The following is a 13512-nucleotide window of genomic DNA, read 5'->3' as shown; positions in this document are numbered from 1 at the left end:
ATATATATATATATATATATATATATATATGTATATTTATATTTATGTGTGTGTAAACCGACCACTCCAACCACTTCAGGAAACTGCTTTTTAGTTTTTATATTGCTTAAAAATATAAACTGCACCGTCCTGGACAAGAAAAATAAACTACCTCTGTTCTTCCACACATTGTAACTTCTAACCATTTGAAAATCCATCCGTCATCTTTACCCGCTTCTTCCTTTATGGGTCATGGGAATCACTTGTGTCCATATCCAGCAGTCTATGTGCGAGAGGCAGGGACACCCTGGACAGGTCTCTAGTCCATGACGGGGACACTTGGACAGTCTCAGTCCTTTACAGGGATACCTGGACAGTCTCAGTCCATCACAGGGACACCTGGACAGGTCTCCAGTCTGTCACAGGTACACATAGAGACAAACAAGACAAACAACCATTCACTCTCTCACTCACACCTAGAACCAATTTAGAGTTACCAATCAGTCTAACATGCATGTGTTTGGTCTGTGGGAGGAAACCGGGCAGCATGGTGGCGCAACTAGTAGAGCTGCTGCTTCTCAGAGAGCAGGTCCCTGGTTCAAACCCCGGTCCAGGGGCCTTTCTGGGTGGAGTTTGCATGTTCTCTCCGTGCATGCGTGAGTTTTCTCCGGGTACTCCGGTTTCCTCCCACAGACCAAAAACATGCATGTTAGGCTGATTGGTAATACTAAAATTGTCCCTAGGTGTGAGTGAGAGAGTGAATGGTTGTTTGTCTCGTTTGTCTCTATGTGACCCTGTGATGGACTTGCGACCCATCCAGGGTGTACCCCGCCCCTCACACTGTGATTGCTGTACATAGGCACCGACAACCCCCGTGACCCAAAATGGGAGAAGCGGGTAAAGATAATGGATGGATGGATGGATGGATGGATGGATGGATGGATGGATGGATGGGAAGAAACCGGAGTACCCGGAGAAAACCAACGCAGCATTGAAAGAACATACAATCTCTACCCAGAAAGGTCCCTGGCCAGGATTTGAACCGGCAACCTTCTTGCTGAGAGGCAACAACTCTACCAACTGAACCACAGTGCCGCTATTAAGAACATAAACATACAAAATGTACATAAGCTGCTAGATGTTACATAATCAAACCAGGAACATACATACATACAGACAAAAACTCTCCCACTTTCTACTCGGAACTAATCTCCACCATATGTCCATGAATGTTTGTGACAGGGCTGATGTGAACGTGTGTGACCAGTTCTTCTGGACGCCCCTTCACCACGCCGCTCACGCAGGCTATTTGGACATTGTCGATGTTCTGCTGAAAGCTGGGGCAGCTATAGATGCTCCGAGCCTCTGTGGAGGCACGGCCCTTGTGAGGGCCATCGAGAGCGCTAAACCCTCATGTGTGGACTTCCTCATCAGGGCTGGTGCCAGCGTGAATGCAAAGAGTATGAAAGGTAAGGATCAAAGCATGTGTAAAAATCATTACATTGAAATGTTTAAATTTGGAATATTATTGAAATGTGTATAAATATGTTATGGTCCTGAGAGTAATTGACCTGATGCACAACGTGTGAAGCTCAGACAATTGTAATTTAGACAAGAATTTAATCACAAAGCACTTGAACAAAATAGCATACTGGCAGCCATGGCTAAAACCATTTGTCTGCACCCTGGGTTCTACTCTCAACAAACATGACAGATCCAATACGATATTATTTTGTGACGTTTCCCTGTGTCATTTTGTATGAAAGTGTGTCTAATTAATTCATTTGCGCCCTCTAAGCTACTAATTGGTTGGGAGGGGCTTAAAAGAATCAAGCTCCACCCACTGGAGGAGTGAGTGAGGCCAGAGGAGAGATGTTGGTCTGATTTGTTGAGCTAATTGTTGGTGGGACAAAGTTACTGGCCGCTGATGTGTTTTCTGTTTTTGGTTGTAGGGTGAGTCTTTGAACCTTAAGGCAAAGAGAGCAGCCTGAATTTGACAGTCATCTGCTGGCTGGTTCAGTGCTTCTTCCTCTTTCTGTTGTAAGGAGCATGGAGGTAGAGTGAAAAAAATTGTATTTAAATAAATAAAACAAAAGCTGATGTGGCAGCAAAATATTCACAGACACAAACTTGAGGGAGAACAAACATAACTGCTTGACAGCACAACATAGAGACAACAAAAGAGGAAAAGAACACTGGTTTTAAAAAGAAATTAATGAAGGAGACATAACACCTGGGAGAGACAAGGAGGATCAGGTGAGAGTAGGAGGAGCTTAAATGAATGAACGGAAGGAAGCTGAAACAAGTAAAACAAGATGCCAAAATCACAAATACTTGAAAAATGGATGGTAAATGGACTATACTTATACAGCACCTTTCAATCTTATCCAGATACTCAAAGCTCTTTACAACACAATCTGTGTCCTCATTTACCTCCAACACACATTCATACAGTGGTCTACTACTACTACACACACACACACACACATACTCATACAACACTCTACTACACACATTCATATAGCACTCTACTACACACACATTCATACAGCACTCTACTACACACACACACACATTCATATGGAAGGATCAGCTGGTCTCTCAACAAAATCGATCAACAGGAGACAGGAGTCAGGGTAAGGAGGACCCTCTTACCTCGACGGAAACTAATTGGATTCATGATGACAACTAGATTCTACTGTTTGGGTTGGTGAAATCTTGGATTGTCTACAAATTTGTGTGGATGTGTCGAAGCTCGACAGTGCTCAGACTGAATTTGGAGAGCTGCTGCAGGGAGCTGGAGCAGGCTGTTATCAGGACTGTGAACTAATTGGCAGCACTCATGAATGGTGGGAATAATCTTGGAGAAGCTGTGAGCTCGACTTTTGGCATAAAGGATCAATTAGGCTGTTTTGGAGTTTCCATCAGAGTAATATGTACTAGCGAGACTTAAAAAAAGGCAAAAACAGCAATTCACAAGTTCTGCCTGACCCAAATTGTGGCCTTGATGCCGGACTTATCTCAACTCCTCCTGGAATGTTTTGAAAACAACAAAGATGCTTTGACTGTTTCCTCACCCCTCCCTTCCCCAAGGCCGTGGACATGTAACAGAACCTCAACTGAGCTGAAGATGAATGTCACCTCTTATCTGGACAGTGGCTGAGAGGGGGGGCTCTGGACTATGCTACGACTTTCCCTTAAAAATTCAATGTTTTCACTGGCCTATATGTAAATGTATAAAGTCTGTTTATGTTGCTTCGCTGTGGTAGGTTTTTTTGATGCCTCAAATCGTGCCCTGTCTAGGACACGGTGTGAGAGATCTTTTTTATTTATACCGTCTCTCCTCATGTTTTTCTTTCCTTTTCTAATCACTGTTTTTGTTCGTCCTAACAGGTCTCACTTGTAAATGAGTCTTCGAGGCTCAATGTGATTTATCTTTTTAAATAAAGGTTGAATGAATACAGCACTCTACTACTCACACACATTCATACAGCACTTTACTACACACTAGGCTGGGCGATATATATCGATTAAAAATATCGAGATGATTTAAAACGCGATATAAAATGAGACTATATTGTGTTAAGGAAAATCAACACAAAAACTCAGACTTTCCAGCCTATTCACATGTTCTTCTCATTGGTTCGGAGATGCATGGAGAAAAGATTCAAGTTAAAAAGTATTACCAACATTTATTAAAGCTTTCAGCTCAAAGGAGACGCTCTTACCCCAGACCAACAGAGATACAGCAAAAACCCAAGATGCATCTGACCGGAGTTTCACTTCTGTATTTAAGCACAAAAGCTCCACCCAGAGATGTGTCAAAACATTCTTTCAGTTATTTGTCTAAACTAGTTCAAACTAATGTCTTCATTTCTTGGAAGTCCTTTTATGGAGTTGTTTTATTATTTTCTTCTGCCGTTCCAGTTTACTGGTGATCTTGTCATCAGATGGGACACACACCAGCAGCTCCCTTTTAGTTCATGTCCCGTACACAACAAACTCAAATACATTCTCTGACTTAATTCAATCTGTACTTGTTGATACCAAAAGACAAGCAGATCCAAAAGCCAAGCAGATGCACATAAAGGACAAGATACAGTTGTGATACATCGAGCAATACAGCACAGCAGAGCGTCTTTACATTTTCCCCCTTTTGGTCTCTGAAAGACACCATTGCTCCTAACTATCCATCCCTGAATAGGTGTGCCTTTGCATGTCCTGGAAACCTCCCTGAGGCAGCTGTTCGTTTTAAGGAGGAAAGCAGGGCATTACCTCAGGCCTCTGTGACAGTGGTAATTTCTGACCCAGAGTCCACCTGTACAGGAAAAAAAACTTTCCCTCATCTTTCTTGGTAAACACACAATGCAGCATTTTAGCAAAACAGACAACTTTAAAGCTGGCTGTAACAGTCAGCCTCTTCCAGTAGTGGTGTGATGGCCACTAAAGATAGTTCCATGTCTCGTCCCTGGCTGTACATTTGGTAAGCAGGAGGGCGCTCACTGCCACCTTTCTCGATTGTAGAGGTGATGAATCTGACCGCCAGTGAACAACAGCAGGGCACAGAGCAACAGCCACAGACCACCATAATCCCTAAAAATGTAGCCACAGACACTAACAGAGAGATTACTAATGTTTTCCATTTACCAAACATGTTTGAAAATCATTCTTCTAAGGGGTTCTCACTGCCTGAGTGTTCATGCATGGTCTTACTCAGTCTTCTCAGTCCCTCCAGTGCTCTGGTCACTGATCCGTCCAGGGCAGTGTTGTTAGGGATGAAAGTACAACATTTTTCTCCAATCATAGCACAGGCTTCCCCCTTTTTGGCTAATACCATGTCCAGTGCCATGCGGTTTTGTATGGCCATCAGAGAGGCAGGTCCTAATTGCTCAGCCAAACCCTCTACAGCATCTCTCTTTTCCACAGTACATGTCGGCGTCTGCAAGCTGTCAATGCTGTTGCTGAAGGGCCAGGCAAAGCTGAATGCTTGCACACACAAATAAAGATCATACCCTCTCCAGCTGGCCTGGTGTTCTCCACATGCTATGACACTGCACAGGCTGAACTGGAAGGTGGTTGCCTCGCCCAAGGTGTAATTCAGCTTGATGCCCCCATAGTTGTATATGCAAAAATCTGTACATACTGCTGGAAGAAGTAAGATCAGGACCAGAACACTGCAGGGATTCTCCTTTTTTTTATCAACTTGAGTGCAGAGATGTCTGTTTTCTGTCTGGGCTGCCAGTTTGAACTGTACCTGTTGGTCTTGAAAAGTTATTTAAATAAATTTATGTTAATATAAAACGGTCACTTACCAATTATATGCCTGATGTGATGATTTTTTCCTCCGCCTTTTTTTTATAAGTCTGTGTACATTTCCTGTCATTAAGTGACCTTGTACTAGATGGCTGCTAAAGTTATCAGTTTTCAATCTTATACATCTGTAAAGTAACCCATATTAGTTATACATTAACAAACACACACTATCATTCATACAGCAGACACTCACTCACACTCCAACATCATTCATGCAACAAATATACATGGCATTTATAATGTTATATTTCCCTATACCTTCCTAACTAAGGTTCTTGTTTGTCCCTCAACTTATAAAAACACATTCCATCACTGCCTATTCTAAAATGCTATTGATCCCTGTCTTTAACCATAACAGCTCCATATGGTCATCTGCAGGTATTATTCTTCTAGATTCTTTCTAGGAATCATCCAAATACAGGTGTTTATTTTAAGGATTCTGCCGTATCAGAAGCACAGCACAAGAGAAACAAAAATTAAAATGCTACTCGGAGATGTATTGCTGACCAGTCTGTTTTCAGCTACAGACCTAAGGAGGCTATAATAAACAGAAACCCAAGGTCATCAACTTCTTTCGAGGAGTTGGCAAAAAAACTCCCCACAGGCACCCAAAAACCCAGTAGAGTTTTCTTCAAACTGTCACATGACCACACCTCTTGACTCTTTCCAGACGTCCAAGTTTTAACATGTTTCTAGTAAACAGCGACGGGCAATTGCACCCAGAACATCTTTCGGACTGAGCATGCTTCTTGTAAAGATTTTAACGTCAGCAAAAATGACGTCACAATTTTTACATGGGTCTTTAAACCTTCAGCCACGCTGGATCCTTTGCATGTCATCGACAAACAAACAACAATTTAAATACAGGCATTTAAATCAACTGGATGAAGCTTAAATTTTAGAGAACAATTAGTTAGTCAGCTTGCAGGTCCGGTCTTACTTTTTCCAGTGTGGTCACAAGCTTTTCTAAAAAAGTTAAATCTGGTCCTCTGGACATTCAAAAAAACAAAACAAAGCAAATCAACAAAAAAATGTAGAAACGTTTCGTCTCTCATCCGAGAGACTTCCTCAGTCTGAGGAGCTGTATTCAGCTCAGTCTCTTAAATAGCACCGTCTCAGGGTGGATCCCAAAGATCCAGTCCCCTGGCACAAACAGAGCAATGTTGTGTATGCTGTTCAGTGTCAGGAGGGCTGTGATCAGTCTTACATCAGGGAAACAAAACAGCCACTGGCCAAAAGGATGGCCCAGCACAGAAGATCAACATCATCAGGCCAGGACTCTGCGGTCTACACTCATCTCCAGGCCAGCGGTCACTCTTTCAGGGATGAAGATGTTCACATCCTGGACAGAGAGGAACGATGGTTTGAGAGAGGAGTAAAGGAGGCCATCTTTGTGAAAAGAAACCGTCCATCATTAAACAGGGGTGGAGGCCTCCGGGTTCAACTGTCCCCCTCTTACAATGCTGTGATTGCTAGTATCACTCAGCCCTCTGTGAACAGTAAACAGCCATCAGTGTGCTAATGATCCATTGTTAGGCTGATGGTCCTTCTTGAGCATGTGATCAGCTGGTTTTGGTTGTCAGCAGCAAAACTGGTTGATCCACCCTGAGACGGTGCTATTTAAGAGACTGAGCTGAATACAGCTCCTCAGACTGAGGAAGTCTCTCGGATGAGAGACGAAACGTTTCTACATTTTTTTGTTGATTTGCTTTGTTTTGTTTTTTTTGAATGTCCAGAGGACCAGATTTAACTTTTTTAGATTTTTCTACCTGGATTATTGAGCATGCATCAGGATACAGATAGGTCTTTGTTGACTCACAGTGGGAGAACCACTTTAAATTCCTGATAAGGTGTGAAAAATGACGGTGTCTGCTTCAACAAAGCTGCAAGGCTCCTTCTTGTGTAGGGAGAGGAAAAAAACTCAGACTGCAGCCCCCAGTATACTCCCGCATACGTCCATACGTGGAGGTACGCGCGTACCTCCGCAGGCATGTCCACTCAAAGCCCAATTTTTATGTACGCGTACGCGGTGTCGCACAATAAACTGCTTGGCGACGGACTGTTTTGTATGCGACACCAATGTATTAAATTCCCCTTCTTCATCCCTGATCTGGCCTTTTTTTTTGTTTATTTGCCAAGAGGCAAGCGATCTCTTCCTCCTCCGTTGATGCCATGACTGAAATTGTGAGAAATGAAGGAATTTGTCACAAGCGGATTAAAATCAGTCCCAGCGTGGCTGCGGGAGGGTCTTGAGATTTCCTGGTGAGCTGATCTGATGTGTGGGCTGCAGGGCCAGTGCTCCCTGTTTTGTTTTGTTTTTTTATACTTTTTTAGAACTTTTTATTAACAACATATAACATAGAACACCACTGCAGCTGGGGCTGCCAGCGCTCGTTTTTTTTTCCCGACTTGTCAATCAATCCAGTAGCCGTGTCAGCAAATGACCAATCGGCGACCTCAATTTGTCCCGAAGGTAAACGCCCCTTGTCTGCAAAGTTGTTCTGCAGCCGCTCAGGGTGTACGCTTGAGTATGAAGTCTCAACCCTCCGCGTACGTACGTGCATACCTACGTACTACGCGGGAGTATACTGGGGGCTTGATTGCTGCAGCAAGCTAACAGGGAAGGCACGGGGAGGCAGAATATGTGTCTGCATAAACAAAAGTTGGTCCACAAACTCTGTTCTGATAAACAACTCCTGCTCCGAGGCTTTAAAACAAGTTACTGTGAAATGTCGGATACATTATTTACCTTGGGAGTTTATGGCGGTGTTTATTATGGTTGTCTATATAGTCCCACATGTTAATGCTAAAGACTCTTTGCGGGAGCTAGATGATAACATCAGCTCACTTCGAAACAAGCGTCCAGAGATTTTTTACATGGTGCCTGGTGATTTTAATCATGTAAACCAGAAAGACACTTTGCCAAGATTTTATCAGTATGTGACCATACTAAACATGGGGATATACAGTAACATACTAGGCCATGTTTACACCAACATATGAGATGCATATAAAGCTGTACCCTGCCCGTTGTCAGGAGTTTCAGGTAGGGCAGAGCAGGAAAGAACCCAATGGTGCAGGCAGGATTTGGAGGCCAGAATGTAAAAATAATAAATACTTTTTTCTTTCGGCTACTCCCTTATTCAGGGGTCGCCACAGCGAACTAAGTCGTACGAAGTCTTGGCAGTTATTTTTACGCCGGATGTCCTTCCTGACGCAACCACAGACCACCGAGCTACCACAGCCCTCTGTGTGTAGCAGAGAGCTGCTATCTAGGACATCTGGAGGAGCAGATGGTGGGGGTTAAGGGCCTTTCTCAAGGGCCCAGAGTGGGATGAATGAGGGTGGGGGTAGGTGTGGGTGCTTCACCTACCCCACTCACATTTTGGATGCTGTTGGTACCGGGGCTTGAACCGGCGATCTTCCGATCACACGCCCACCTTCTCTAACCTCTGCGCCACCACTCCCCCATAAAAAAATAATAAATACTTTAATAAAGAAAATAAATAGCTGATGTGGCAACAAAACTTACAGGACAGGATCAGGTCAGGATATACAAGGAACACAGGAGACAAACCAGGAGGTGTACCAGATGATGGACCAACAATGACTGAGACACAGACCAGGGCTTATATACACTGATTAGATGAGACATAATTACGAACACTTGGAGGACATGTAGGTAGAACTGATCAGGGCGATTAGGGGGAGAGGAGTACAGACAAAGGGAGACTGACAGAGGGATACTATCCTTACAGTACCCTCCCCCCAAGGACACCCACTGGCATCCCAAAAAAGCCCACCCCTAAAGACTTGGGCGGGAGGAGGGAGGTACCGCAAGGATGAAGGGCACAAGGAAAACACGAGGACAAACAAAAACCAGCAGGACAAAAGCCTGGGATCTAAACTAAACACAACTAGGGAACACATAAAATGTCTAGACAGTCAGGAGACCATCCCTAGGCAGGCTATAGTTCAGGTGGGCGGCCAGGAGGCTGTCCAAAACGCTGGAGCAAGTTGAGCGGGCGGCCGGGAGACCATCCAACAAGCCGGGGCAGTCTGGTAGGTGGCCGGGTGGCCGTCCAAAGCGCTGGAGCAGGTCAGGTAAGTTCTGGAACAGGTTAGGCGGGTGGCCGGGAGGCCGTCCAACAGGCCGGGGCAAGATGGCGGGTGGCCGGGAGGTTGTTCAAAGCTCTGGAGCAGGTCAGATGGGTTGCCGGAAGGCTGTCCAAAGCTTTGGAACAGGTCAGGTGTGCAGCCGGGAGGCCGTACTATACATCAGAGCAGACCAGGCAGGTGGCTGGGGGGCCGTCCAACAGGCTGGAGTAGGACCATGGATATTAAGGAGTACCCACCCGACGAGGAGCCTGGATAAGACGAGGAGCTTGGACAAGGCGAGGAGACGCCAGGTGCTGCAGGCGAAGTAGACACCTCAGTGAATGTTGACTGAGGTTGGCTTGGCTTCTTCGTCAGTTGAGGCTGACTCCGTTTCTTTGTCAGTTGAGGCTGGCTCAGTTTCTTTGTTGGTTGAGGCATTGCTGCAGCTGTCGTCGAGACAGGGGCGGCAGTGGCTGAGTGGTTAGAGCAGTTGTCCTCCAATGCAAGAGTTGGGAGCTTAACTCCACCAGCAGTCACATGCCGAAGTCTCCCTGGGCAAGACACTGAAACCCTCATTGCCTCCAATGTGTGTCCCATCGGTTTATGAATATGATAAAGTTCTGATTAGTCTCTTTAGAATGATTTGTTCAATTAGCTGTGTAGAGATCTAGTAGAGTGTTGTATGAATGGGTAAATGAGGGCACAAATTGTAGTGTAAAGAGCTTTGAGTGTCTTGATAAGAAAGAAAGGCGCTATATAAGTACAGTCCATTTACCATTTACCTCAGGAGAAGCAAGGACCACAGATGGAGTGAGGACCTCAGGTGGAGACAAAGACCTTGGATGAGGCAAATACCCTGGACGAGGCGATGAACCAAGGCGAGGAAATTAACCAAGTTGAGATGTGGACCCAAGGCGTGCCGAACGTGAAGACCTGGAGTGGCGTGGAGACCTGGAGTGGTGTGGAGACCTTGAGTGGCATGGAGACCTCGAGTGGCACGGAGACCTCGAGCAGTGTGGAGACCTCGAGAGGTGTGGAGACCTCAAGTGGTGTGGATACCTCGAGCGGCGTGGAGACCTAGATGTCAATATCAATGTCAATTTATTTATATAGCACATAAAAACAACAAAAGCTGACCAAAGTGTTTTACAGTTAAGACAGATAAAAAGAGTAAATAATACATCTAATAATAATAATAATAATACTTTATTTATAAAGCCCTTTAAAACAACCACAGCTGCAACAAAATGTTGTACACACAAAATAAAAAAAAAATTAAACATTAAAAAAAAGTTGTTTAAAATATTAAAATCAATAAAAACAATAAAAACAGTGCAGAGCAAATTCAGTCTGTGCTAAAAGCCAGGGAGTAAAAATGTGTATTTAAAAGAGTTTTAAAAATGGACAGTGAAGGGGCTTGTCTGATGGGAAGAGGGAGATTGTTCCACAGTCTTGGACCAGCAACAGAAAAAGCTCTGTCCCCTCTGAGCCTTCGTTTGGACCTCGGCACCTCCATGAGCAGCTGATCAGCTGATCTGAGGCACCGAGCAGGAGAGTATGGATGAAGCAGCTCAGAGAGGTAGGATGGAGCAAGACCATTTAAACTTTTAAAAACAAATAAAATAATCTTAAAATGAACTCTAAAATGAACAGGCAGCCTGTGGAGTGAAGCCAGAGTGGGGGTGATGTGCTCCCTCTTTTGAACTCCAGTTACAAGCCGAGCAGTAGCATTCTGGACCAACTGGAGACATCTAAGGGAGGACTGGCTGACTCCAAGGTAAAGAGCTTTACAGTAATCCAGCCGAGAGGTGACGAAGGCATGGATTACTGTTTCCAGCTGCTGTTTTGTAAGGATTGGCTTTACCTTAGCCAGCTGTCTGAGGTGTTAAAAACTGGTCTTGACCACCACTCCAATCTGGGAATCTAATTTAAAATCACTGTCTATTTTAAAACCCAAGTTAAAATGGTTTTCTTTACATGTGGTGCCAGAGGGCCCAGACCAACAGGGCAAGGTTCACAAGAGCCATTAGGACCAAACACCATCACTTCTGTTTTCTTTTCATTTAAATTTAAGAAGTGTGAAGACATCCAGGCTTTGATGTCTTCAAGACACAACAGAAGTGGCCTAATTGAGGGTTCTTTTTTAGTGGCATATAGATCTGACAATCATCAGCATAACAGTGAAAAAAGATCCCATGCTTTCTAAGGATTGATCCCAATGGAAGCACATAAAGGAGAAAAAGCAGGGGACCTAAAATAGAGCCCCGTGGAACCCCAAAACACAGAGGAGGAGTGGAGGATTCAGAACTATGTTGACTGACATGGTTCTGTCTGCCAGATAGGACCTAAACCAGCTTAGTGCAGTACCACAGATACCCACTTGGTGCTGTAAGCATGATAGTAAAATGGTATGGTCAGCGGTATCAAAGGCAGCGGTTAGGTCGAGCAGGACAAGAACCACATGTTCACCAGAATCATTGGCTATAAGAATATCATTAAAAACTCTGACTAGAGCTAATTATGTGTTGTGGCGAGTTTTGAAGCCAGACTGAAAAACCTCCAGAATATTGTGCTCATCCAAAATAAATTACCTGTGAATATAAAATTTTGTCTAAAATTTTTTAAATAAAAGGCAACTCGGAGATGGGCCTAAAATTAGCCAAGACAGTTTGGTCTAAGCTAGGCCTTTTACGTAGGGACTGCTCCACAGCATGTTTAAAACTTATTGGGACAACACCTGAGGACTGACTGCTATTGATAATAGCAAGGATCACCTGCCTGATGCTGGTAAACACCTCTTTTAAAAGACGAGGGGGGACAAGGTCACGAGGAGAACCTGATGGCTTAATATGGCCAGCCACATCCTCTAAAAGGGCCAGAGTTACTCGTTCGAATCTATCGAACATAGCCAGGCAGGGGACCAAGCAGGAGGGGTCAAAAGCAGGGGCTGGAATAAGGGCCCTTGTGGTAACAACCTTATTTATAAAAAACTGCAGGAAGTCATTACAGAAGAGGTTTCCAGACATACAGGTTGTAGGGCCTTCAGGACAGAGTCAATAGTTTTAAAAAGGACACGTGGGTTGTTGTGATTGAACACAATAATGTCTGACAAGTGTTGTTTTTTGGCCTCTTTAACAGTGTTCTGGTACTGACGTTGACAGTCCTTTAAAATGTGAAGTGAAACCTCCAGTTTATCTTTTTTCCATCTCCGTTCAGCTCTGTGGCACTCCTGTCTGGCTGCAAGAGTTTTTTCATTAAACCAGGGTTCAGATCTGGCTTTAGGCCGCACCAGTTTAGATGGAGTGACAGAGTCCAGAATAGTTTGACAGGAGGAGTCAAACCAGGAGCTCAGCTGTTCGGTGTCAGCAGCAGAGTCAGAGGGAGCACAGAGTTGTTCGAAGGCAGCAGTTAACTGACCAGCAGTGGAAGGGTTAAAAACTCAATGTCACTGGGCAGGAATGTAGGATTTAACTAGAGCACAGGACAAACCAACATCAAATAAAACAGGCCTATGGTCAGAAATCACATTATCATATAGTTCCAGGTCGTTCACAGACAAACCATGAGAGAGAACCAGGTCCAACATGTGTCCATGTTCATGCGTGGGATCAGTCACCCAATGTACCAGGTTAAAAGAGTCAGTGAGGCTGAGAAAGTCCTTCACCAGCGGTTTCTCTGGACATCATACATGTATGTGAAAATCCCCAACAATAAGGACTTGACCATAGTTTATCATTAGTCCAGTCAGAAAATCAGAAAAGCCATTCAAGAAATCCTTATTATTTTTAATGGCTATGTAGATGATAGCACACAGCACGGGGTGTGAGCAACTCACCTCAAATAAAGTCACCTTGAAGCTGGAGAAAGAAGACTGTGCAGAGCACTGCTTGCATTTAAAATGGTTTTTAAAAACCACCTATGTTCCTCCTCCGCGGCCTGACATCCGAGGGGAGCTTATGCCCCTTTTCCATTAGTACCTGTACTACCGGTACAGCACGGCTCTACTCTACTCGGTACGGTACAGGTTGTGTTTCCATTATGCTTTCAGTACCGGTTCCAGTGGGCGGGGTTCAAATTGACGTCACCACCTCTCACCAGCTGGTGGCGCTGAGACGCAGAAAC

The 13512-nt window shown here is 44.4% G+C and overlaps 1 protein-coding gene across 1 annotated transcript in view; it reads left to right on the top strand.

Annotated features, from left to right (window-relative positions):
* Positions 1 to 13512, top strand: part of ankef1a (ankyrin repeat and EF-hand domain containing 1a) — a 157753-nt gene that overhangs the window by 38562 nt on the left and 105679 nt on the right. Inside the window, exon 7 of the mRNA XM_037686078.1 lies at positions 1222 to 1448. Coding sequence (XP_037542006.1) covers positions 1222 to 1448 — 227 coding nt within the window. The remainder of the gene's footprint in view (positions 1 to 1221; positions 1449 to 13512) is intronic.

The sequence above is a fragment of the Nematolebias whitei genome, chromosome 12 (assembly GCF_014905685.2).
Source record: "Nematolebias whitei isolate Nwh7 chromosome 12, NemWhi1, whole genome shotgun sequence".
Taxonomy (NCBI): Eukaryota; Metazoa; Chordata; class Actinopteri; order Cyprinodontiformes; family Rivulidae; genus Nematolebias; species Nematolebias whitei.
This window is presented reverse-complemented; position numbering and strand designations above follow the sequence as displayed.